This window comes from Zea mays, chromosome 2, assembly GCF_902167145.1.
Source record: "Zea mays cultivar B73 chromosome 2, Zm-B73-REFERENCE-NAM-5.0, whole genome shotgun sequence".
NCBI lineage: Eukaryota > Viridiplantae > Streptophyta > Magnoliopsida > Poales > Poaceae > Zea > Zea mays.
Genome location: NC_050097.1, coordinates 198727914 through 198752320, shown reverse-complemented (window position 1 = coordinate 198752320; position 24407 = coordinate 198727914). Strand labels below are relative to the sequence as shown.

Sequence of the window (24407 nt, the reverse complement as noted above, 5' to 3'; positions counted from 1 at the left end):
GCAGGGCATTTGAGGAAAGCCCCTTCCAGCTCCCGTGCACATACTTCTGCTGGTCCTACTACTGCTGATGCCGGTGCCTCGTGTCCCTCCCCTGGCCGCAGATCTCCCACGCCACGTGGTCGTGGTCGTGGTCAAGGTCGTGGCCGAGGGATGGGTGCCCTCCTGGCCCATGGGATTGCAGCATTCTTTTCTATGTGCCGGAATATTTCTGCAGATGTGCATGAGCTGGCAAGGCATCAGAGGGAGACTAACGACAATCTTCGTCGTCAAGCTTCCTCTATGGGTATGCCTTTTGCCCCTCGCTCGCCTGACGTGCCTCTCCATCCGCCTCCTCCAGAAATCAATGAGTGGCACCAGCAGGCCTACGGGGTGCCTTTTATGTCAGCTGACGATGAAGAAGAAGAAGAATACTTTGATGATCGTGAGCAGTTTGCCCCGCCTCCCTAACAGGGGGATCCGGGTCAATCCTCATCTCATCCTCCGCCCCAGGATCCTTTAGGAAGTGTTCCTCCCCCGGATCAGTCTGGGGAAGAACACTTTGCATCTCACCCGGCGCATCATTTCTTTGCTCCGCATCATCCTCCTTCGTGGTGATCTTTGGCTTGGTGGCTCTCTCCTTTTTTGGTTCTTGTTGCCAAAAAGGGGGAGAATGAGTCTCATCTTAGCAGCTCTTTAATTTATGTAATGAACAATCTGGTTTGTAATAATTATTATTCGTCTGACTCGTGATGCATTTGGTGATGGCTTAGTGCCACAAACTTTTTTAATGATGTGATATGATGACATTATTGTAATAGCCAGTAGTAACATTTCATATCTTATGCTATGCAATGATGGGCTTGTTTGTGTAATACTATTGTTTTTATCATCACATCATATATAATTGTGTTGCATCCCTCAATCTTTGTGTATTGTGTTGGTTGTTCACTCTCTCTAAATATGTTGCAAATTGACATATCAAGTCAATATTAATATCACAAAACTCATGCACATATTTAGGGGGAGCTGCACATACATAAATACTTTTATCTCGCAAGTGTTCTTAATTTTCAATTTTTATCTCTGCTCTAGTTTGTTTTGGCATCAATCACCAAAAAGGGGGAGATTGTAAGTGCAATCAACCCTAATTGAGGGTTTTGGTGACTAAATGATAAAACAAACAGAGATTCTAACAAGTTTGCTCCTAGCATGTACACAGTAATTCTACAGATAGGAGAAGCACAGATCTTATGAGCATAAAAATGTAAAGCACAGTGGATTTAAATTCTACATCATATGGCATGCTCCAAGTGCTTGGAAACAACGACAGTGTTCATTTTATAATTCTTGAGTTATAGGAATCGTTGTTCAATTAAGAGGGATCCGCAATGGTTAAGTAAGTTTTGCAATGAGCTAAGTACAAAACCCTTCAAAATCATCTTAGAGAAAAATTTTCCAGATCATGAATGCTTTTGTGAAAAACCATTTTTACTTCCCACAAGAGTTCCACCTTTGTTCTCTTCAAAATATTCAAAACTTGCTTTTCAACCTTTGAAACCGGTTCAACCGGACCTAAAACCGGTTCAACCAGTTTCGGGACTATTCCTCTGCCATCTCTGCTCTGACCTGTCTAACAGTCAGAGCTGTCAGAAAAATTCGTGGCAGATATTTTTGGGAAACCGGTTCAACCGGAATTTTTCCCGGCTCAACCGGTTTTGAATCTGGTCGAGTCTCCGGCTGAGTAGGTTAGTGAACCGGGATCTTCCTGGTAGAAACCGGTGCAACCGGTCTATAAACCGGTTCAACCGGTTTTTGCCTCTTTTCTCCCAGCGGCTGCCAGCTTTTGGGGGATCCTTTATATACCCCCCCCACACTCTCTCTCTTAATTACTTCTGCCTCTCCCACGAAATCTTGGCTGACCAAACTCTCAACAAGTGCATTCATTTCATCTCTCACACCCGCAATCGCATCTCCTTCAATCGCTTGAAGGATCCTTGGTGTGAGGTGAACTCGATCTAACACGCTGTCATTTTCATCTCGATTCTCCTATTCTCTTTGTTCTTGAGCTCGTTGCAAACTTAACCTTGTGCGGATTTGTTACTCTTGGAACCTTGTGTTCCTTGACGGTTAGAGGTTGCTTTGGAGTCTCCAAATTTGTGGACGACCACAAGAAGTTTGTATCACCCGCTCGTTGAGCATATTTGAGAAGAGATTGCCTTGACCTTTGTGGTCGGCTTGTGGAGGATTAGGGTTGGAAAAGACCCGGCCCTTTGTGGGCTCCTCAACGAGGAGTAGGACACCTTTGTGGTGGTTACCGAACCTCGGGTTATATTGCGTGTTCTTGTGTGTTCTTGTTAAGCGCTTTAAATTTGTTGGTTGGTTCATATTATCTATTCGAGTAGATTTTGTGTAGGGCAAGTCATTAGCAAAAATCTTCACTACTTCGTCATATTTGTTTAACAGATTATCTAATCTAAGTTGAGCAGGTTCAAACTTGTTCAGTTGTAAACAAAATCAACTGAACCGGTTTGCACCAGTGCAACTTTAATTTGACCTATCTCAAAGTTTTTAGTGAAAAATTTCAGGTCTAGCCTATTCACCCCCCCCCTCTAGGCTACTTTCACTACTTCCACGTTGTGGCATCCCAATGGACGAGGGTTGCACTCAACCTCTTTCAAGTGATCCAATGATCAACTTGAATACCACGACTTTCTTCCTTATAGTTTTCTTCCCGTTTGCGAGGAATCTCCACAAGTTGGAGCCTCTCGCGCTTACAATATTGATCACAAAGAAAGCACGGAGTAAGGTTGGGAAGAGCAACACACACAAGACTCAAATTCATAGCACAACCACGCACACAAGTCACGACTTGAGCTCGAAACACAACACACGGAGTTCGCAACTCAAATGGAGCTCAAATCACTAACACAATGAAGCGAATGCGCGGGAGCGAAGTCTGGATGCTTGAGAATACTTAGTGAATGCTTGAGTGACTTCTCCATGCGCCTAGGGGTCCCTTTTATAGCCCCAAGGCAGATAGGAGCCGTTGGAGGCAAACTTGGAAGATCATCCTTGCCTTCTGTCGAGTGGCGCACCGGACAGTCCGGTGCGTGGTTGCCTTCCAAATCGGGCACAGACGACTGTTGCAGCTCTAGGCCTGTTGGCGCACCAGACACTGTTCGGTGCACACCGGACAGTCCGGTGCCCCCTGCCGACCGTTGGAGCTGCCACGCGTCGCCCGCAGATTGCGCGGCCGACCGTTGGCGCAGGCGACCATTGGCTCACCGGACAGTCCGATGAATTATAACCACGTCGCCCCTTTGCTTTTCCCGAGGGCGACGAATTCGCCGTGGATGACTCACCGGACAGTCTGGTGCACCACCGGACGGTCCGGTGAATTATAGCCGTACGCCGCCGTCGAGTCTCGAGAGCGGCCTTTTCACGCGGACCAGCCTGGCGCACCGGACAGTTCGGTGCCCCCCGCCGACCGTTGGAGCTGCCACGCGTCGCCCGCGGATTGCGCGGCCGACCGTTGGCGCAGGCGACCGTTGGCTCACTGGACAGTCCGGTGAATTATAGCCACGTCGCCCCTTTGCTTTTCCCGAGGGCGACGAGTTCGCCACGGATGACTCACCGGACAGTCCGGTGCACCACCGGACGGTCCGGTGAATTATAGTCGTACGCCGCCATCGAGTCCCGAGAGCGGCCTTTTCACGCGGACCAGCCTGGTGTGCCAAGCCGAGTTGGAGTTGGCTGCACAGAGCCAAGTCTTTTCCTTTTCTTCTTTAGTCACTGTTTCTAGCACTTGGATAATCATGTTAGTACATAAAATCAAATCATCAAGTCTAGAAACATACCTTTTGCCTTGATTTGCACTTCTCGCTTTATTTGGCACATACGAACTTAATTAAATGTGTTGGACACTTAATCACCAAAACATTATTGAAATTGTCCAAGGGCACATTTCCCTTTCAACTAGGCCATGGGCATGGCTTCTCCGTCCTTCTCCCATGCTTTTGGTGGGTTGACAACCCTATCGTTGGCAAGGTATTTTGATAACCCCACACGTGTTGTGGGCGCTACTTGAACGAATGCTTCCGCTAAAACTTATCATAATGGTCATGCTACTTGTTTTGTCACATTTGAGCCTTCGTGGCGACTAAGTTGTAATAACTCTATCTTACTGCGATCTATTTTATTTTATGTGAAATGTTGTATCACGCATGCAGTGAATGATAATTTTATACGATCTTGGAGCGAAGGAAATGTTTGAGATCCTTCGGGATTTCATCAGACCTCTAGGTTTATATGGGTCCACGTATTGCTAAATCACCGTTATGCAATTGGTTTTCGTACTTGGTCTCTGGTATTCTCAGTTTGCGGCAAGAGGAAGTTATAGTTTTCTAGGGCAGCGGTTTTGGGTAAATTGGCCTGTTTGTCGTGGATGTAGTAGTTTGCAAGTTGTTTTGCCCTTGTTTGCCGATGTTGCAGCGTTCATTGGGAAGTGGCTGGCTGCCATTGTTGCGACAGATGTACATATAGCGATGTCTGATACAAAGTAATTTACTGCAATAATTTGATTGGTGAAAATGGTGATGTCTGTCTGCAGCCTCTCTTGATCGATCAGATCAGATACCAAAAAAAAAGTATGGACACCACCTATACAGCACGAACAACTGATCCCGATGTTTGTTTTCCACTGTTGTAGCTGTACGTGTGTTGCCCGCAGCAAAGCTGCATACCTGCATGCTCTCTGATTCTGATGAGCAAGATGCTTAGGTTCAGCTTTTGCCTCGCGTAGGCTGCAGAGTCAGATTGAACGAGCTCGTCACCCTCCGCTGATGATCCGATGAAGAGCCATGCATGCCACAACTCCATTAAGGCTGCGCAAGCTTTTTTTGCTGTTGGTGACAGGTGACAACAGAGTTGGGGATGCCGGCGCCATGGCTACATCACATCGGGGGCCAGGGAAAACCGAACCCCGGGTGGATGCGCGCGCCGATGGCCGGAGTTAATCGCAAGGAAACAACGAGGTGACCGTCGTCCTCGTTCAGCCGGCGTCTGGCCGGGGCTGCGTGCGTGCTAGTGCAGCCTTGGCTTGCAGGTGCAGGCATCATGCATGCCGCATGCGCCGACCCCCGAGAGCAGCAGGGTTTTGGAAGGACGCGAGAGCCTGCCTGTACGTGTACGAGCTTGGTTTACATGAACACGCTGAATCGCCAAACCGTGGCTAGTCCAATATGGTGGTACCGCTAAATGTAGGAGCATTTTCGTAGCCACACTCGCTCCGTCTGAAAGCAGGAAACTTGTTGTCGTTTCCATCCATGTGAGTACTACTACTTTTTAATAGTGATTGACAATGCTGCCATTAAATTTTATACTAGAAAACCTAGTCACGATGGTAGTTTTTTTAAAACAATCACATAAAATGAAAACAAGCTCTTATCCTAACTAAATGGATACACACTGTAACTGTAAAACAAAAGAGATGGAGTAGTGCCTTGATTGCTGCAACTAATTCCAGTGGCTGTAGCTGCAGCATTTTCAATTCAAACTATAGTACCTGCTAGCAACGAAGAACCGTTGCATTTGCAGTATGGGTGGTAATGGATCACGATCTAAATATTTTTTATAACAAATTAGGACACTTCATAAAATTTAGTTTAAAAATGAATAGAAATAGAGCTAGATCCAAATCCGGTTCGATCTTTATTTTATAGTGTAAAATTTTGAGCTCATTACCGCCCCTAATCTGCAGCGAGCCAACACTCATTTTCGTGGCGGAAACAATTTTCTAGTAACTCCAAACTTAAGATGGCAATGGTGGGTGACTATGTATGGAGGATTATGGCAACCGCCAGTTCGACAATATTTTAAGTTTAATTGTCTTACGTTTAATCCAAATATATTTATATGTGAAATCATCACTCATGTTCAATCGGGGGAGCTTGTTAACTGTTCTGTGATGGCTTCGACGATTGCCACAATAAAGTCACTGTTGTCACAGAGCCAATTTCATCTTTAAGAGAGATCAGTTTGCAGGCACTATCTACAGGATCAAGATTGCTCATGGGCGCTTTTCATAGAGATAACAACTCTAGATCGTAGATACCATTGTTCATGGCCACAGAGAAAAAAACCATATGTCCAACTTGATGAATCGCGAAGGTCGAAGGTGCCACTTGTGTTGTACTCAACGATTCAACCACCGATGTTTTTTACGGACTTAGGTATGTTTTAGTCTGTTTTCAAAATGTTGAATTTTATGGCATGTTCATGTTTTTGTGATAGGTCGTCAGATACTCAGATTGATTCAATACGAGGACTGTATTCTAGTTTTGGTGTTCGAGGAGTCTATACTTATGTAATTTTCTTTTAGGTAGTGTGTGGATCATAATGTCTAGAAAGTGAATCCTACTTCATTACTAGATTATTTTCATTTCCTGTCAGTCTTTGGGAACTGAACAGATCTTGTATGCAATTTAGTGATGTACCATGCATGTCCAATGTTATAATCTCTGTTCTTTTTTATTTGTCACTCTTTAATTAAAAAATAAACTAACCGATGACCAAATATTCAAGAACGATTGTAGCATAATTCTTCGTTTCCTTTCATATAAAACTGTAAATTATATTAAATGAGATTCAGGACAGAGGGGTATGTACCCGAGTGCGGATAGAAATATTGCGTCCAACGAATCGTACACTAGTACACAGAAGCTATATAGTGGCGGTCCTAGAGCTATTTGCACTGGCGTTTTTTTAGTGCCGCCAGTGTTAGGGGCCAGTGGAAATCAGTCTTTTTCACTGGCGGTTGTTTTGCAACCGCCAGTGGAAATAACATTAGCACTGGCGGGCTGCTTAAGAAAACCGACTGTGAAAACATAATTTTCACCGACGGTTTTCTTAAGCAGCCCACCAGTGGAAATAACATTAGCACTGACGGGCTGCTTAAGAAAACCATTTGTGGAAACGTGATTTCCACTGGCGGTTTTCTCGAGCAGCCCGCCAGTGGAAATAACATTAGCACTGGCGGACTGCTTACCATTTACCGCCAGTATAAGTTTTCCCGTATTTTTTCAAATTTTCAAACAAAACTGACGGTTCAGTTATGTGATTATGTGAACTGTCAGTGTAAATTTATTTACACTGGCGGTTCCTTAAGACGGACCTACTTGTTTATTTTCACTGACGTACTGTAATTAAAAACGTCAGTATAAATTTCTGTGTACCGCTACTTTAGAGCTCTTTTCTACTAGTGGTATATACGTGTGCATGCGAGAAGAAGAGTTAACGAATGATATATACTTAGATGTCGTTTGGTTCATATATTAGTAATGTAATGTGTACTGTATGTATAATGTTTGAATACATACACAGCAGTGTCACACAGGTCAAATTTCTGCAAGTGCAGCGTGTAATTAACCAATAGTATACGTTACCGGTGGTACATATCAACATATGCATGGCTACCTTCGTCTACGTGGGAGTGGGAAGGACTAAAGCCTACGGACCTGGGTGAGAAACTTCCCTCGCTCGTCAGTACGGTATATATAGGACGATGGAACGAAGCACGTACGATAGGATCCATCGAGCATGAAACCACCAGTAGCAGTGGCGTAGACAAGGGCCCCTAGTAGGGGCCATGCCCCCCACCCCACACCACAGTACACATAATTTTTTTACTCCCTCCATTCCAAAATAAAATTTGTTTTAGTTTTTTTATGAATTTATACTATACTTGATGTATATGTTCTATATGATGACTATATATATGTAACTACATTCACTATCATTCAGTTGAATGTTAAGTTAAAACGATTAATGTTTTGAAACGGTGAGAGTAATTGTTTTCTTATTGCTAAAAATAAAAAGAATTAGTTTATAATAAGTAAAATACAGTATGTAATTAGTGTGTATCTGTATTAATTGTTATAACTAGTGGCTATTGTATAATTACATATATCATATTTATTAACATTATAGTTGTAGTTATATATGTATTGACTCCCTAAAGAAAAATCCTGGCTAGCCCTATGAGCAACAGTGTGCACGCATATATATATATATATATATATATATATATATATATATAGTTTATATATTAAGAGCCCTGGACTTCCAATAATAAAGGAAGCCCAGGCTAGTCAACATGGGCATTTTGGTTGAACCACACCGAGTCAACTGGACACAGTCACGGCGCCGTTACCCCCGTGAACCAGCCACCTCTCCCACGTTTCCTGTTTCTAAAACCGTACTCGCGCATTCAACGGAGATAAACCAGCGGCCATTTGAAGAAAACCCCAGCCGCGCAGAGTTTCCTTTCGTGGGAGGCGACTCCCCTGGCGATTTCAGCGTCTCCAAATCAGCGCAGCGCCAATCCTCCGCCGATCCAATCCAGCGCCATTCCATTACTCCTTACATCCTTCAATCTCCCAGCATTGGAGCCGATTCAAGAAGTTCCAGGTAATCCCAGATTGAAATACCCCGAGTTTGCCGTTGAGTTTTTGAGCCCTATCTGTCGATTTTGAAGTGGATTTGATGGTAACCCTTATTATCCAGCTAAATGTGTGATTTGTATCCGCTTATACATCACTATAATCAGGTAATTTCATCGCGCATTGCATCTGTTTTATGTTTAGGAGCCCCGATATTAAGGTATGTGTATTTATTCTGTATTCCTACTATCGCCCGACATTCTGTATTTAGGCAAAGGCTGTGGATTAGGTATTTACTGATTAGTTAGCAGATAGTACTTTTATACAACCCAAGTAATATATATATGTTGTTTGTATGTAATATTTATGCATATCTTCAGTTCTGTTTATGCACATTCACCTGATTCATTTGTTTACACATTTGGTTTATTATATATGCATATAGTCAGTACTCTTTATGCACATTTACTTTAATGATTTGTTTCACATATATTTTATTATCAAATATGCTTATTTGTATTTGATATATATGCATATCGTCAGTACTGTTTATGCACAATCACTTGAGTCATTTGTTTAAACATTTGTTTTATTATACATGCATATAGTCAGTATTCTTTATGCACATTTACTCCAACGATTTGTTTCACATACATTTGTTTAAACATTTGTTTTATTATAAATGATATGCTTATTGTATATCATTTATATGCATATCCTCATTACTTTTTATGCCCATTCAATTAAATAATTTTGTGTACACATCTGTTTTATTATATATAAAATATACCCATTGGATTTGATACATATGCATATTGGCAGTAATGTGTATGCTCATTCATACACAAGTTTGTGAACAGGTATTAAGCATATTTGAATTGTTCTATTTACTTGCATAATTAGTTTACACGCCTGTTAATTATATATAAATACATACAGATACTGTTATTTAAGCAAATGTTATTTACATATTCATGTTATTTGAGCTAAATGTTTTTATTACTACGAACCAGTTATTAAAATATGTTGTATAGTTAGTTGATGCATAAAGGCTTTTATTTTAGCTAAATGTAAAAGGTAGTTTAAGTCATGTAATTCCATTTAGCACTATATAGTACGCATTTCAGATAGTTATAGTAAAAATAATTTTTTTCTGGCATATATTCTTGCATAAATCAAAGTATTTAAAAACAACTTCCTTTTTCTACAGATTTATTCATTATTTAGTCATGAAGTCTGTTGATCGCCCGCCCAGTAATCCAAAAAGATTAACTATTGAATCCAGTCAGGAGGTTTTTTCAATTGACATTTCCAGACGTACAAGATCCAGCAGCTCAGCTCACCAAGGTGATATTCCTCAAAATCAGGAACAGAATGAGCCTCAGCCAGCCCCAATCCATCGTGTTCGCAGAAAGGCTTTAGCTTGTCGTTTAAAAAGACAACCTCCTGCTCCAGCCGCTCTCTCTGACGACGACTTCATGGATGCTCCATCGTTAAAGCGTCAATTCAGATCTGCATCACCTTCTCCTCCAGACCAAATCAGCTCAAAGAAGTTAAAAGTACCTTCTCCTCAAGTTCCGACCGTGAAAAGAAGCCCAAAGTATAATATCATTGCCAAAAAAAACTCTCCTAAAAAGAAGTCTCCTGTCAAATCACAGGTAATATGTATATATTTTATGTTTATTCATGTGTTAATCATGGTGCCCAATCAATGTTGAATTTTCCCCCACTTTACATTTATGCATATTATTATCAACAAATATGGTGTTTACTTTTTTTAGTGTTTTAGACTAGTTATTTACAAGCCTGTAATAAATATAGTATCATTAGTTCTACCTATATATATACTTTCTGTATTAATGAATATTCATTTATGCTTCCAGAAATTGAATATCTGATGCATTCCCTTGGATGTTATTGTATCATCATGGATAATGAGCGATCGGCAGCGTGATGCCGTCGCTAGGTTGGGATTTTCTAGCATATTTGATTTGCGAACTGATGCATTGGAGAGCAGATCACTTATCAGGTGGTTGATGGACAAATTAGATCCAAATGACATGACCATACGCCCAGGGGCTCGCAAAGAACTTAAGATAACAAAAGATACGGTTCATCTCATTTTGGGGTTGCCATGTGCCGGAGGAGGTAGAGAGTTTACTGATTGGTACGGTGAAATCGATGCTGCTGCTAATTTGAGACGTCATCTCAATGTCTGTAAAGAAGAATTTGATGTTGTCAAGCTTCAAGATAAGATAGTGCTTGGCAACGATGATGAGCTATCAATTAGATGTTTTTTTCTCATTCTATTCAATCGACTTCTGTTTCCTTCTGCATCTTGGGGCATTACAAACAATGAGGTGCTCATGACTTCAAACATGGCCCGAATGGCTGATATTGACTGGTGTCAACTAGTTTACACGGATTTGTGCGATGCTGCCGCACGTTGGCATAAAAGGAACAAAACTAACATCACAGCAACAATATATGGATGCTCACTCATTGTTTTAGTAAGTAATTTTATCTTGTTAACTGTGCATATACATGGTATGCAAATATTTGTTATGTACTAATTTTATATATTTGTGCATTCCTTTTTTACAGATTTACTATCTTGATCACCTACATCACCCTGCTGCTTCGGATAACAAATATGGTACTCCACGCATTAAGTTTTTTGACAATGAGACCATAAGACAGTTGGCTCGGGGTGACAGACGCCCCCCCCCCCCCCCCCCGTAAAACTGGTGAACCATTCGGATATGCAGAGGTTAGACACAAACAATTTTTTTGTCCTGTTATGCATATGTTAAAATACTATCACTGCTAACTGATCTATTTGCTTTTATACAGTTTCGTAGCCGTTCAGAAACGTGTTACGTCATTGCTCCAGAACGGCCTGCTTCTGCCGTTTTCAACATATATGTGCCTCGTATCAAGAATTTGATTGGACACAAGTTGCAATGTTTGCCCTCCCAGCAGCGTCCAATGTTTCAATCATTGTTTGATGCTCATGACAAAGAGGTGGATAAATACTGTGACTCCCTACAGTCGAGCCATCAGATGATTGTTTCGAAGCAGATTGAACTCTCTGAAACATTTGGTGAAATGATAGATGAAGTTTTGAGAGCTGCAACGCAGCGCGATTCACAGCCACAAGGTTTTAGTATTTATGTTTATTTTTTTAAACTAATCAAGTTCACTATTTATAATGCTGTTATATTCAGTAACAACTAATATATTATTATATGTTCCAAATGTAGATAACCCCCCCCCACTACCTCAATGCCTCCAACAAATGATCCTGTATCCACACCAACTGTTCCAACACCTGATAAACAACAACATGATCAGGAAAGCCATGTTCCTACTGATCATATCAAAGTATCAGATGATGTAAGTTTTCTCATACAAACTATATATAATATGCATATATTCTATTCTGCATACAAGTTACCGTTTATTCAAATCTCAGTTGTTTCCATTATAGATTGTCAGTGGGAACGTCTGCAAAAAAGCTACAGCTATGGATGATCCTATTTTTGACAAGACTCCAAAATCTAATGTTTGACTTCCTTATATCATTATTATCATTCTTTCAGTTACAATATATGCAAGTAACAGTAATATATATGCATGCTTTATTTTTTTTTAACTTCCCAGGCTCCCACAACAGACAAGCCTGCTGATCCTAAGTTAACACCAAAAATAAATAGTGTAAGTATTTACACCTTCATCATATTATGCTAATATAATATTAATTTTTCCCTATGTTTCATTACGTTTTTATTAATAAATTTATTGGTTACAGGAAGGACAAAAATCTGTTACACATGATACTCCTGTATCTGGTGCACCTCTGTTTGATAAAACCCCGTTGACAGATGTCAGACATGTTGTAATTTTCATCTTTTTCTTATTTATACAATAAGACATACATATTTATGCAAATGTTTACTAACATTTATTCATATATTAGGCAACTACTGACCTGGTTGCAAAGGATAGTTCCTGTAAAGACGCAGTCGCTGAACATCCCCACGTGTCACGTGAAGACTGTGCTCGCAACCTGCTTAAGTTCATTTTGTCAGGACAACTAGATCCGAGCATGTATGTATTCGTTATTCAAATTCCAATTAAGTACAATTAGAAGGATTTAAATCAAAGTTTTTCCCCAGGTCTATCATTAATTTTGGAGGATTTGGAGGGTCTGTACTTGATGTTGTCCAGTCGTTTGGTCCCAACAAATGTCTTGAGAATACTTTCATGCAGGGATTTATCGACTGTATTCGTCAGGATGATGTTTTATACAATCCAGATTCTGTAATCAACACTCTAATACTGAACGTCAACGTTGGGGTAATTGTTTCTCCACAACTTTGTATCTTATTGCAACTCTTACTTTATAAATATATAATACCAATCAAGTTATTTTATTTGTCCAGACCGTTTTGAATATTGAGGAGTTTGAACAACACAGTTCAAATCCACAACCCTTCACAACAACCCTTCTTAAAGAACATCTTGAACCGACCCTACCTTCAGATGATGTTCTAAACCAGATTAAATTGGTGAGTTCTAATCAGTTTCATTTGTACAAATGTTATAGTGTACTTTTGGTTACTAGTTTTATGTTGTATTAGTTTTAATGTTTCATATGCATAGTATAAATCATTCATAATTTTACATATATATTTAACAGATACTGGTTCCTATGCTACGCCGAGGCCACTGGACCCTTTATGCAATCAATTTTGAACGTCGTCGCATAGACATCTTAGATTCAAACCCTTATGGTACATTGCTTGGAGGCACTACATGGAAACAAATCCATAATGATCAAATGATGATAAATGGAACGAAGATACCTTGGTCCAGACTCATAATGAGAAGACTTAGCATTGCCTTACATGAAGCTCGACCTGAGTCAACTGTACCAAAGTTTGGCAACTACAAGATTGGGCTTCTTCCCAACTGTCCAACCATGACACCAGGGTCAAATGATTGTGGTTTTTTTGTTGCAAACTTCCTCCGCTACTACGATTTTGATGATGGTGACTTATCAGAATTTTATACTCCGGTATGTCACTAAATTAGTTTTCTATTCTTGCATATATTACTCCAGATTTTATTCTACCATAAAATTGATATTATGGTTATTTCAGGATGAACCATTGGACCAACGTGCCTTTGTTCTGCATTACCTTACCTTTCATCGCAACAACATGGTTGCCCCCCTTCCTGCAGAACTGTTGCCTTTCAAGTATTCTCCAAGGAGGCGCCGCTGTTTGAAAGCCAAGACTTAGATAGAATACCTGATCATGATTCCCTGTGGGATGAACAAAACTGTTTATGTTACTTGTTAAGTCACTTATGTCAGGCCTCTCATAATGTGTTTGATACTCTGTGTGCCACTTATGTTCAATGTGGCTAATGTCTATGCTACTGCGCAACAGCTTTATCTGAAGTGTGTCAAACATAATTGTTGCCAGCATGGCTATTTATGTTATCTGTTAACAAATTCTATGTTAGTTCATATCCAGTTTGTGAGTTGCTTAATCTTTTTTTGCTTCCAAGGTTTGGCTATTTTGTATTATCATATTGTTTCAATATTCAAGTTTTATGCATAATATATACTTCATTATTTTATATACACTAGGTTCATTTTTTTTACATTTTTTACGCGAATTATGCTAATCTCCACAAGTGTTTATGCTATATCATGTTTGTTGTATTTGAAGTGTGAAACCGACGTATGCACTCCATTCGATTATTATTGTTAAGTGTATACAGTTTTATATAACATTAATGTCCAGACCTTCTGATCGCTAAACGTTCAATGTCAATTTGTTGTGCATATTCAGTTACATAATTTGTGTACTTGACTATATTTACGCAGCATTTAATAGTTTCATATCTACGCATTATATAACCATTTCATGCAAACTACTGAAGTTCGAACAAAATAAAGCATAAGTCATTGTGATATTACAAGTTTCTTCTAAATCGACCACTCGTTAGTCACACTTCAAATTATTCGCCCAAATCCATATGCTCATCGGCTTCTTCATTTTCCACTTCTTCATCAATACGATGTTTTTTTGCAGTCAATGTTTCATTCCACTGTGGAGCAGTTGTTTTATTGTTTAGTCTTGATCCAGCTGGCCGTCCTCTCTTTCGATTAGACAGTTTTGCTAGCCTTGCCCTGTTCTCTTCCACAGACAGACATATTCTGCTGTTATGCCCATCTGCTATTCCACACAAATGGCATCTCCTATTCTTCTTTTTCTCTCCTTTCGCACCTAGTCTCATAATCCTTTCTTCTGAATTTTTTTATTGTCCGTCCCTTTGGTCTTGCGCGATCCGGCATACTCAGATTTATAACATCCACATTAAAATTCAACCTCTGCACAATAATAGACGTTACTATTTAGTATATGCATACTTACATATATTTATACCAATCAGTAAAATCATTTATCAATGCTCACCTTTTTAGCTTCTGACGATGCAGCAATATTTTCCAATTGTTCATGTGCTACGTGATACGGAGAACTTGTATCACCAACCTCATGTGAAAATCTCATGTTGTCCTCCTTTAAAGCCCAACCCAAATACATCAACATTTACATGCAGCATAAAATTATATTTTCAATTTATACAAATAAACAATATTATTTTAATATGTACCTGGTTACCAGTTGTTATTATTGTTAATGCATGTTCACATCCAGTCCTGGTGTTATGCGAATCCTACAAAATATTATTTGCTTATTACATTGATATTATATATGCATTATATACACTACTTCATGCAAGCTTAAAATATATCTTTTACATACCTTATCATGACATGTAACTGTATTGTCATCTTCCATCCCATCGCTAGCATTACTTTTATTCAACTCTTCTTCCTGGTACAAAATAACATGTTACTTATGCATAATTTATATTACAAATAGTATAACACTAAAACATCTGCAATATTATTACCTTGTCTTCCTCATTATCACTAACATCTGTTGACTCATTACATCCAATATCTGGCTCCAAACGGCTTAGAACGACATCGAGCTCATCCAACACATCCATCGCCTTATCGTACCCTGCTTTTGACATACACGCCTGACGAACTACTTTCATAGTTTTCGTTAACAACATTTTCTGTCTGTATGATTTAGTAACTCCATCCTTCCCCCTGAAGCTCTTATCAATTCTTTCAAACGGAACATCTTTTCTTGATGAGACAGTGTACCTTTGCAATATATACTTTGAAGGTATCTTTTCAACTTGAAGATGCATGAAGGCTCTTAAAAGATGAACACACAATAGACCTGAAAACATGATAACGAACCATTATTTCAAAAATATACATTAATTGTGCTTCAATCATCAAATTATCTAGTATGCAAATTTATTATGCTAACCAACATAATACGTACAAACCTGTATGTTCCCACTGTTTGCACTCGCATGTATACTCCCCAGCTTCTATGTCTGCTGATATCTTGAATTGATGTTGTCCCCACACAATTTTATTAGACCGTTTTGTATGTTGTACGATCCATTCATTATCACATCCGTCTGGGTCCTTTAATATTTTGTATGCAGTGGCGTATTTCATTGATTCCTCGAATCTATTCATAACAGCTCTGGTGTATGCTCTAGAGACTCTCACTTCGAACCTATATAATGTATCTGTTGTCCTTGGTCCCTATAACACATTATTATCATAATTAAACAACTTAATTACATAATTATATGCAAACCATTAATGCTAACAAGCACGACATACCTTGCTCACCAATGCCTCCTTTGATTCTTTCATTTTCCTGCTGTGCAACATTTTCATCATTTGTTTAGCGAACTCATGCAGTGGGGTGTTCGCATCTACATGTGATTGCTTCACTAATCTGTTCATGCTCTCACTTCGTTGTGTAGATACCATTACCCCACAGAAGTCATTTTTTAAAAAATGCAGGTATCCATTCTTTTCTTATTTCATATAATTTGCGTAGAGTTATATCTTCATGAAGATTGAACTCCTCTAGCATCATTACCCAGGCACATTCAAACTCATGAGGAGTTAATGGATGATGTATAATAGACTGGAATGTTGTTTTAAAATCCTTAACAGCAAACCTGGCATATATCTCATTCAGGAATGACATAAATCTGTTCTGTACATGCCATAAGCACAGTCTGTGAACTGTTTCTGGAAATACAGTTCTCAGAGCAATTGGCATTGCAGGATCTTGATCTGTAATTGTTCACAGATTATTCAGTTATTTTCACAATAAATTAATTCATTGTTTTGCATAACAAATTTATATATCACATACCTGTAAGCATAACTCTTGGACCCTCGCCTCCCATACATGTTTTGAATGAATTGAAAGCCCATTCAAAAGTCTGTATTGTTTCATCTCCCAACAAAACAAATCCAAACACTGTACACTGCAGATGGCTGTTAGCTCCAACAAACATGCCCAGTGGTTTATCATATATATTTGTCTTGTGTGTTGTATCAAATGTCACAGCATCACCATAATCTGCGTATTCCCCCTGCATGCTTGCGTGTGACCAAAAAATACTAACTATTTTCCCATCATCGTCTAGCTGGAAATCACAAAAAAAATGTGCATTCTGTTTTTTGCATTCTCTAAAGAAAGCCAAAAGTTTGGCTACATCATTTGAGCAATTTTCTCTTCTCCTGGCTGCCCTCCTACATTTGTTTGAACAACAAATTGTTACACATACATTTACTATAGTAAAATTCCTGTCTATTGATATATACACATGTAACAAAAAAGTATTGCTTACATATTTTCAGATCTTGAGCAGTTACAGGTACGTTCTCCGGCCCATCATGCATTTCTGATATGAAATCAACTATGCAATGCTGCGGCACTCGGCTATCATGCATTGCACCCACAAAATTTATGTACTCAGCATCCCTAATTTTGTTGCAACGTAAATGTTGTTTTTCTGCTTCGTCAGTTATGAACTCATGGTTATGCTCCAAGTTTACCAGTTCAATTTTTGTAGCTACAACCATTTTTTTCATCATCATATATTTTTTTTAATTTTATTCCAGCTTTGCATTGTGTACGCCCCGATGATCTATTCCTCATCCTAGGTGTATCATTTGATTTTGCTGCACTTTTACCTTCACGTGAACAATTTATCCACTTACTGAATGTCTTCTCTTTGTATTTCTTCAGTGGAAATCCAACTTCATATGCATATCTTTTATAGAATTTATATGCATCATCAACATCCTTGAAAGTCATCCCTACTGTTGGCACTATAGTTGGATCAATGTTTTTTGCCTGCTATTTCAGTGTCATTGTTGTTTGTACCATTGAATATGTTCACAACAATATAATCAATCGATAATCAAATACAGCGACTGGACTTACATGTGAACGCAGTATCTGTGGCGTATCCATCTCCCTGGAGCTAATATTGGACATAGGAGGTCGAACCCTTTGTTCTCCTTCTTCCCCTATGCTCATCTCGGCGATATCAGGACCCATTAGAGCAGGCGGTGGTGTCACCAATGAGTTACCACTAACTCCTCCCTCTGTCTCTGTATCAAGACGAACGCCATCTCCTTCCATCGCCGGCGACCCTCCAGAGCCGGCCATCTCCAACTCCGATATGTTATGCAGGCTTAGTGGTCTTTTTTCCGAATGAAAGTAAATCTCGTATACTATTAAAGTAACCGCATCCACGTTTACAGGGTCTCCCCATTATTTCCGAAACCGCCCCGATATTATGGCGACGTCTTTGTCAAACTAAATTTCATAATATAAAATTTACGCACAATGAAACAACGTTTTACGCCGTTCGGTATATAATGTTTATGTATATATTATGCCGCTTCGGTTTTATGCCATATCTTTCAACATCTTATGCTTCATGTTTTTTACCTTCTGCACATTACTTACCATGCAAGATCCATAATTTACGCGCCCACGTATCCCCATAATCACGTTTGCATGTGGCATATATTCCCTTTAATTCCGCGCAATTCCCTTACCATGCAAACAACCGCGTCACGGCGCCGTCTAACCTGCATGCCGCCTCTCAGCCCCACGTTAAAACACAGGCGCGCCTGTTGCATCGGCCAGACCGAGAACCGACCTGGGCTTCCTATAATATCCGAAGCCCTAGGCTCCCGTTATACTTGCCCTATATATATATATATATATATATATATATATATATATATATATATATATATATATATATATATATATATATATATATATATATATATATACTTACATGCTATAAATTTGGTAACTAAGACCAACACGCTACTGTAGATCATGATGATGATAATTATCGTAGTAAGCCACTAGGGTTAAAGCGGCCCCAGAATAGATTATGCTCTCTGTATATATATCACCCATTTGTTTTAGCCTTTTTCAGCTTTTGGCCACCTGAAACTGCTGCAGACTATCAAACACTTGGTTTTTGAGCCCGTTTCTATAAAAATCGTTTTAGTCAAAATCGTCCAAAATCAATGTAAACATAGAATCGGCCGTGTCGTTGATATAGTAGGAAACTGTCACTTTCTACATCCTAAAACCTATGAACTCTTCTATCGTTCTTTGCACGTAATCGACATGATAATCAGATTCTCTCTACAGTTAGATTTTCCTCACAACCAGATTCTCAGAAAAGCTCCTCGAAAAATAGCTGACCCAAATAGGCCCATAGCTAGCTGACTCGTGCCCTGCTAGTTCTTTGGGTGTGTTTGGTTCGAGAGTTAAATAGAATGGAGCTGCTCCATTTCCGTTTCTAATAATGCAGACGTTCCATTTTGTGTTTGATAAGCAGAATGGAGCCACTTCATTTTTTTTGTTTGGTTGAAGAGTAGAATAGATTGAAGTTGTTCCGTTTTTTGTTTGGTTGGAGAGTCATATGCCTGTGGTGTGAAAGAGAGGGAGGAGAGCGCTCATATCCGGGAGAGCGCTTAAGGTTTAGGGTTTGCATCCGATCGTTTTTACGAAGTGAGAGTGTCCCAACTATTTATGATAAATTCTCATATATATGGAAATTCCAGGAATCGCTGCTCTTTTGTTGAAAACCAAACGTCCAAAAATTTTAGAATGGAGTGGTTCCATTTTCTTTCACTTATCAACCAAACACACCTTAGTAGAAACAGTATAATCAGCAGTACCGTGCACGATCGCCTAATTCGCAGAAAGCCAGAGATTAGTTCTCGTATTCAGGGTCAAAACTGAAAGAACCGTACGTACCGATACCGATGCGGCAAGCTCGAGTGTGATCGAACAGCTAGCCTAGCTGCTAGCTACGCCAATGTTCAGATCGATCGATCGATCGAGAACCGTATATATAGCTGCATCAATCTGCAAAGCTGCCCATGCATGCCGAAGAAACAGGGGGGGCCGGACCGGGCGACCTTTTTGCAGCAGCAGTGCAGCGCCCAACATGCAGCATGCAGCGATCCATATGCGTCTGCCTTCGTCGATCTAATTGATCGACCATGCATTGCATGGCCCTTACCTCCGTCTTACAATAAGTGACGTTTTATCTAATGAACACGAGGATTAAAAAAAATGACAAAAAGATACAGTTCACACAGAAAACGAGAAGCAGAAACATAGAGATACAACAGATCATCATATTAGAAAATAAGGATAACACTTATCTTAAAACAAGTATAGAAGGTTAAAACAATACTTCTTTGGTTTCAAAATATAGTTCTTTCTAGCTCAATTTTTTCTCGTTCCACGTTCATTCAAATGAGAATGAACATAGACATAAATCCAAACTACGTTCATATGTTACTTAATAAATATATAATTAATCTAAAACGAAGTATATTCTAGGATGGAGAGAGTATTTATTTTCAAACGGATACAAGTATATATATGCCGTCCTGGTCCACGAGGACCCGTATGTTAAGCAGGGACAGGGGACAAAGGAGGACGTCGTGGCTATGCGGCATTCAGCTGGTAAGCTTTTGATTGCTCGAGGGGATCGGAGTGATCACTATCATAGTTCTTGGTCACCGGGACAAGCGATGTGTTCACGTGGACGATCAGAACATGCAGCACAAGGTAGCTGCTACTGTTCACGTGGACCGCTTCTGTTACTCGTACTTAGAAATTTTGAAAATGACTGCGCATGAAACTATATCCCATCTACGTATACTTTATCAAACTATATAACAGAGTTTTAAATAACCAGTTATAGCTTTCGCTATAGCCCGCTATAGCTGTTTTAACAAGAAAAAGCTATGCGATATAGCCTCATCTAGATTGCTATATTTCGATATAGCCTGCTATTTGCACTTTTGAGAAGCACGCCGCTAAATCCTTTAACCCGTTATTTAAAACCATGCTATATAGTATATCCTAAATTTAGATGTTTAGATAGATATCGGAGTAACTGTCCTAAATTTAGAGGTATAGCTAATCGGAGTAACTCGTCACTGGAAGTATGGAAAAACAAGACCAAGGTTTGCGATGTAGCAGTAAAAAACATGAAAGGCCGTAGACTGACATGCATCGATCGTCGTGGACGACCGTCCAAGCCAGCGTCCGCATGCATGCATGCGTGCAGTGCAGGCGCAGCCGCTCAAAAGCCCGTACGTCCTGATGACCATCGCCAGGACAGGAAGATCCCTTGTGCCACTCTGATGGTTACTACTAGCTAGTATCTTTACTGTCAGCGTCACATGGTTTTTTTTCTTTACATGTGCAGCAGTTAATGACGCAGCCACTTTGTAGGTGATGTTGCAGGCAGGGGGGGGGGGGGGGGGGGGGGCTGGAAGGCGCTCAGAAACCAGGAGCGCATGCAGCCCTTTCTCTCAGTCTCAGTCGTCAATCGGGTTTCAGTTCCTCCATTATGACGGCCCAGGACCAGGATCAGGATTCAGAATCATCAGGACCAGTACGTGGTGCTGCAGGTAAATTTAATTAACTTTCTATCCATCCTCAACTTCCACAAAATCCCGTAACCTTCTTCTGTTGCCTGCAGACCACCCCATGACAGTACTATGACCAAATATGATCGTCTTAATAGCCGTCGTTTTCGTTTGATTAATCGATCATTTATTCTGTTTAATTAGCAGTTTAAGCGTTCTTTAACCGTTTAGGGCTAGTTTGGTAACTGCAAAAACGTTGCTGCCAAAAGTGGGGCACGCAAAAAGTTTTTTTTTACACACTCAACTTGTCTGTCAAATAGACTTGGGCACAAAATAGGAACCAGAAAGGGTGGGAAAAAAAGGATCAGGCCCTACCCACATGACCATATCCTGAACTGCTGATGGACATTTCTTCAGTCGTTTCGCTCATCCTATTACTAGAACAATATAATACACCAAGGGACACCGGGGCCCTTCCTTACCACTGCCAATATATCAATTAATGGAGAAGTAACGATTTGGTCTTATCATCTCGCTCTCTCATTCCTCCGCCGTCTCCCCCTCCCCGGCCTCAGCTGCTCACCTGCTCGCTCGTGTATATAAGCCAATGGCTGCAGGTCGCCATTGAACTCCATGCTGTTGTTGCTTCTGATGAACTCCTCCTTGCCAAGAAAACTACTACACTGAAAAGGCGTCGGCACGCGGGCGGTGAGGATAGCGTAGCGTAGCATAGCATAGCATAGCATACCGCAGGCGCTGCTGGTTGACAAATGGCAAGCTTATTCCCACAGCTCGCGCAGATGGAGCACGGCGTAGCCGGCGCCTCCCATGGCGCGCCGAGCTTCCTGTTCTGCAATGGCGCAGGTGCAGCCACGGCAGACTCAGCCTCGCTAGAGACCTCGTCCGGTGTTCTCGACACCTCCCCACGAGGCGGAGGCGCTGATTCTGGCGGTAGGAAGGCCCCGACGAAGCCCAGGGAAGACAGCGCCAGCGCCAGCGCCAGCTTCAGCTTCAGCTCTGCGCACTCCAAGGTACTGTGGTTTTCGGTTCACACCACAAGATTAAGCTCTGGTGCATGTGAGAACAGAACAATGTTCCAGCGGCTCAAGAAAGAGAGAGAACGTTTTCACAACCTCTAAAAAACAGAGGATTACAGTCCTTGATAGAGTTTGGTTTCGTGAACTGAACAAGCAGGACTCGAGCTCGAAGGGAAGCACCAAGAATAGGGGAGGGAAAAGAGGCAGAAGCAGCAAGGAGGTAGACGAGGAGGAGGAGCCCAAGGGGTACATACACGTCAGGGCAAGGAGAGGGCAAGCCACGGACAGCCACAGCCTTGCGGAGAGGGTACATACTACTATACTAGTGTGCAGCATCGCCTGCGTATTTTCACCCACCGCCATCTTGCTGTTGACTTCGTGGTTGTTTGGGCCGCAACCTTTTTGCTCATCATCTGTTCTGCTGCCATTTCCTTCAGGTGAGGAGGGAGAGGATCAGCGAGAGGATGAGGGTGCTGCAGGCCCTGGTCCCTGGCTGTGATAAGGTCCCTCAAATCTACTCAAATGCACCGCTCCGCTCTTTAATTTGCATCTCAAAACGCATGGCACTAACTTTCAGAGGGGAATTACCTTCTCTCTTTTTTTTAATAATGCAGGTCACTGGAAAAGCCCTCGTTTTGGACGAGATCATCAACTACGTGCAGTCCTTGCAGAACCAAGTCGAGGTGATAGTGATAGATACACTGGGCAAATAAATAAATAAATAAATTACGACACATGTTGAGATTAGAAAGCTGTAACTAACTGGAAAGTCCGCTTGCTTCTTGGGCGCGTCGTTGCATTGCAGTTCCTTTCCATGAAGATCGCTTCACTGAGCCCTGTGCTGTATGGCTTTGGCATGGACACTACTGACGCTTTCAGCACTGACCATACTACTCAAGTACGCAACCATACATACTATGTCTCTTCCATCCCCTGTCGCCATGGCGTTCACGAATCACAGGAAACCTGCAATCCACGCGTTTCAGAAAATCGAAGGGATGCTCCAGCTCCACCACGAGGCGCTTGCGGTGCCTAGCTCTGCCCTGAGCAGACCTCCATTCGAGGCTATCGCGGACAGTACGCACGCCACCGCCTCTGCCTCCTCCCCCCGGTCCTACGAGCTCCACGGCGATGGCGGCGGCGGCGGCGCCAGCATCTCTTTCCCGCAGGTCTGCCTTCTGTTTCCTTGCCCTCTACCACTGTAGCACATGGTCGTCGTCCAGGGTTCAGCTCCAGAATATCGACTGTATCGTGATCGTGATTAGTCTGCACGATATATATCTCCAGGACGGCGGCGGCTACATGGCGCAAACAGTAGGTGGGCCAAGGCCAGAGCTGTTCAACCAAGTGGTGTTCAGTAACCACATGTGCTCTTTCCAGTAGGGCGAGGGTGATGAGAAGACGACAGGTAATGCAGCAAGCAAACTTGCAGGACGGAGGAGATGATGCTGGCTGGGAGGATATATGATCTATTTGGGAAGCGTGTGTGTCGCCGGATGAGTCTGTGATGTTGGACGACGCACGTAGTCCATCCCCTTGTCTGGTGGCCGTAACGGGACGGGGCATGCAGTAGCTTGCAATAGCATTATTTAGCTGTTAGATTTGAGGTCTCTGTCGCCATCGCTTCATCTAGGCTCTGGAAAATCATTTGTTCATACACAATGTTAATCTGTGCTTCCTGAACTTCAGATGTTTACGGTATTGGAAAATGGGAAGCATTTTGTTTGCTCGACCGTCAAATGTTCCGGACCCTTTTGAACCTACTAGGCTCTGGAAAAAGTGTAGTACTGGGTAGCGAGGAGGAGTAAATGTCTGTGTACTGGTCCCTGCACTGCACGGACAATAAGTTGGCTGAGCCCTGATTCATTTCCTCTTCAGATTGGCGCCGTACCTTTAGAACAATTTGCATGACCACTCTGGAGTCTGGACTGAAGGAGGCGAGGAGACGCACGCCGTTCGTTCTGATCCACCGTACCGCCATCGTCCGCGAAGCCTTCAACCACGTCCGTTGATGGGTGGAGGAGATCGGTTTCATTCTACTTTTTT

General features: G+C 41.3%; 2 protein-coding genes across 3 annotated transcripts; both read left to right on the top strand.

Moving 5' to 3' along the window:
* The first annotated feature begins 11690 nt into the window (after nt 1-11690).
* LOC103649202 (uncharacterized) lies at nt 11691-13723 on the top strand. The gene is made up of 9 exons (XM_020549107.2): nt 11691-11813; nt 11908-11982; nt 12081-12134; nt 12229-12315; nt 12397-12527; nt 12596-12776; nt 12863-12988; nt 13120-13497; nt 13583-13723. The coding sequence occupies exons 1-9, from the start codon at nt 11703-11705 to the stop codon at nt 13721-13723; spliced, it is 1284 nt and encodes a 427-aa protein (XP_020404696.1). The 5' UTR covers nt 11691-11702.
* Nucleotides 13724-21969: 8246 nt separating this feature from the next.
* LOC100194274 (uncharacterized) lies at nt 21970-24042 on the top strand. Of its 2 annotated transcripts, NM_001330362.1 has the most exons (8): nt 21978-22032; nt 22116-22355; nt 22519-22668; nt 22799-22864; nt 22976-23044; nt 23167-23259; nt 23348-23530; nt 23649-24042. In NM_001330362.1, the coding sequence occupies exons 2-8, from the start codon at nt 22125-22127 to the stop codon at nt 23742-23744; spliced, it is 888 nt and encodes a 295-aa protein (NP_001317291.1). In that variant the 5' UTR covers nt 21978-22032; nt 22116-22124; the 3' UTR covers nt 23745-24042. The 2 variants fall into 2 exon arrangements, with proteins under 2 accessions (NP_001132785.1, NP_001317291.1); NM_001139313.1 differs by having other exon boundaries at nt 21970-22355.
* The last annotated feature ends 365 nt before the right edge of the window (nt 24043-24407 follow it).

What these genes read in the sequence shown, in the direction of transcription:
- LOC100194274 (NM_001139313.1), top strand. Translation starts at nt 22,095, where the DNA reads ATGGCAAGCTTATTCCCACAGCTCGCGCAGATGGAGCACGGCGTAGCC. An exon ending in TCAGCTCTGCGCACTCCAAG is followed by an intron (nt 22,356 to 22,518) that starts GTACTGTGGTTT and finishes CTGAACAAGCAG; the next exon opens with GACTCGAGCTCGAAGGGAAG. An exon ending in CCAGCATCTCTTTCCCGCAG is followed by an intron (nt 23,531 to 23,648) that starts GTCTGCCTTCTG and finishes ATATATCTCCAG; the next exon opens with GACGGCGGCGGCTACATGGC.
- LOC103649202 (XM_020549107.2), top strand. Translation starts at nt 11,703, where the DNA reads ATGCCTCCAACAAATGATCCTGTATCCACACCAACTGTTCCAACACCT. An exon ending in TGACAGATGTCAGACATGTT is followed by an intron (nt 12,316 to 12,396) that starts GTAATTTTCATC and finishes TTCATATATTAG; the next exon opens with GCAACTACTGACCTGGTTGC. An exon ending in TTCTAAACCAGATTAAATTG is followed by an intron (nt 12,989 to 13,119) that starts GTGAGTTCTAAT and finishes TATATTTAACAG; the next exon opens with ATACTGGTTCCTATGCTACG.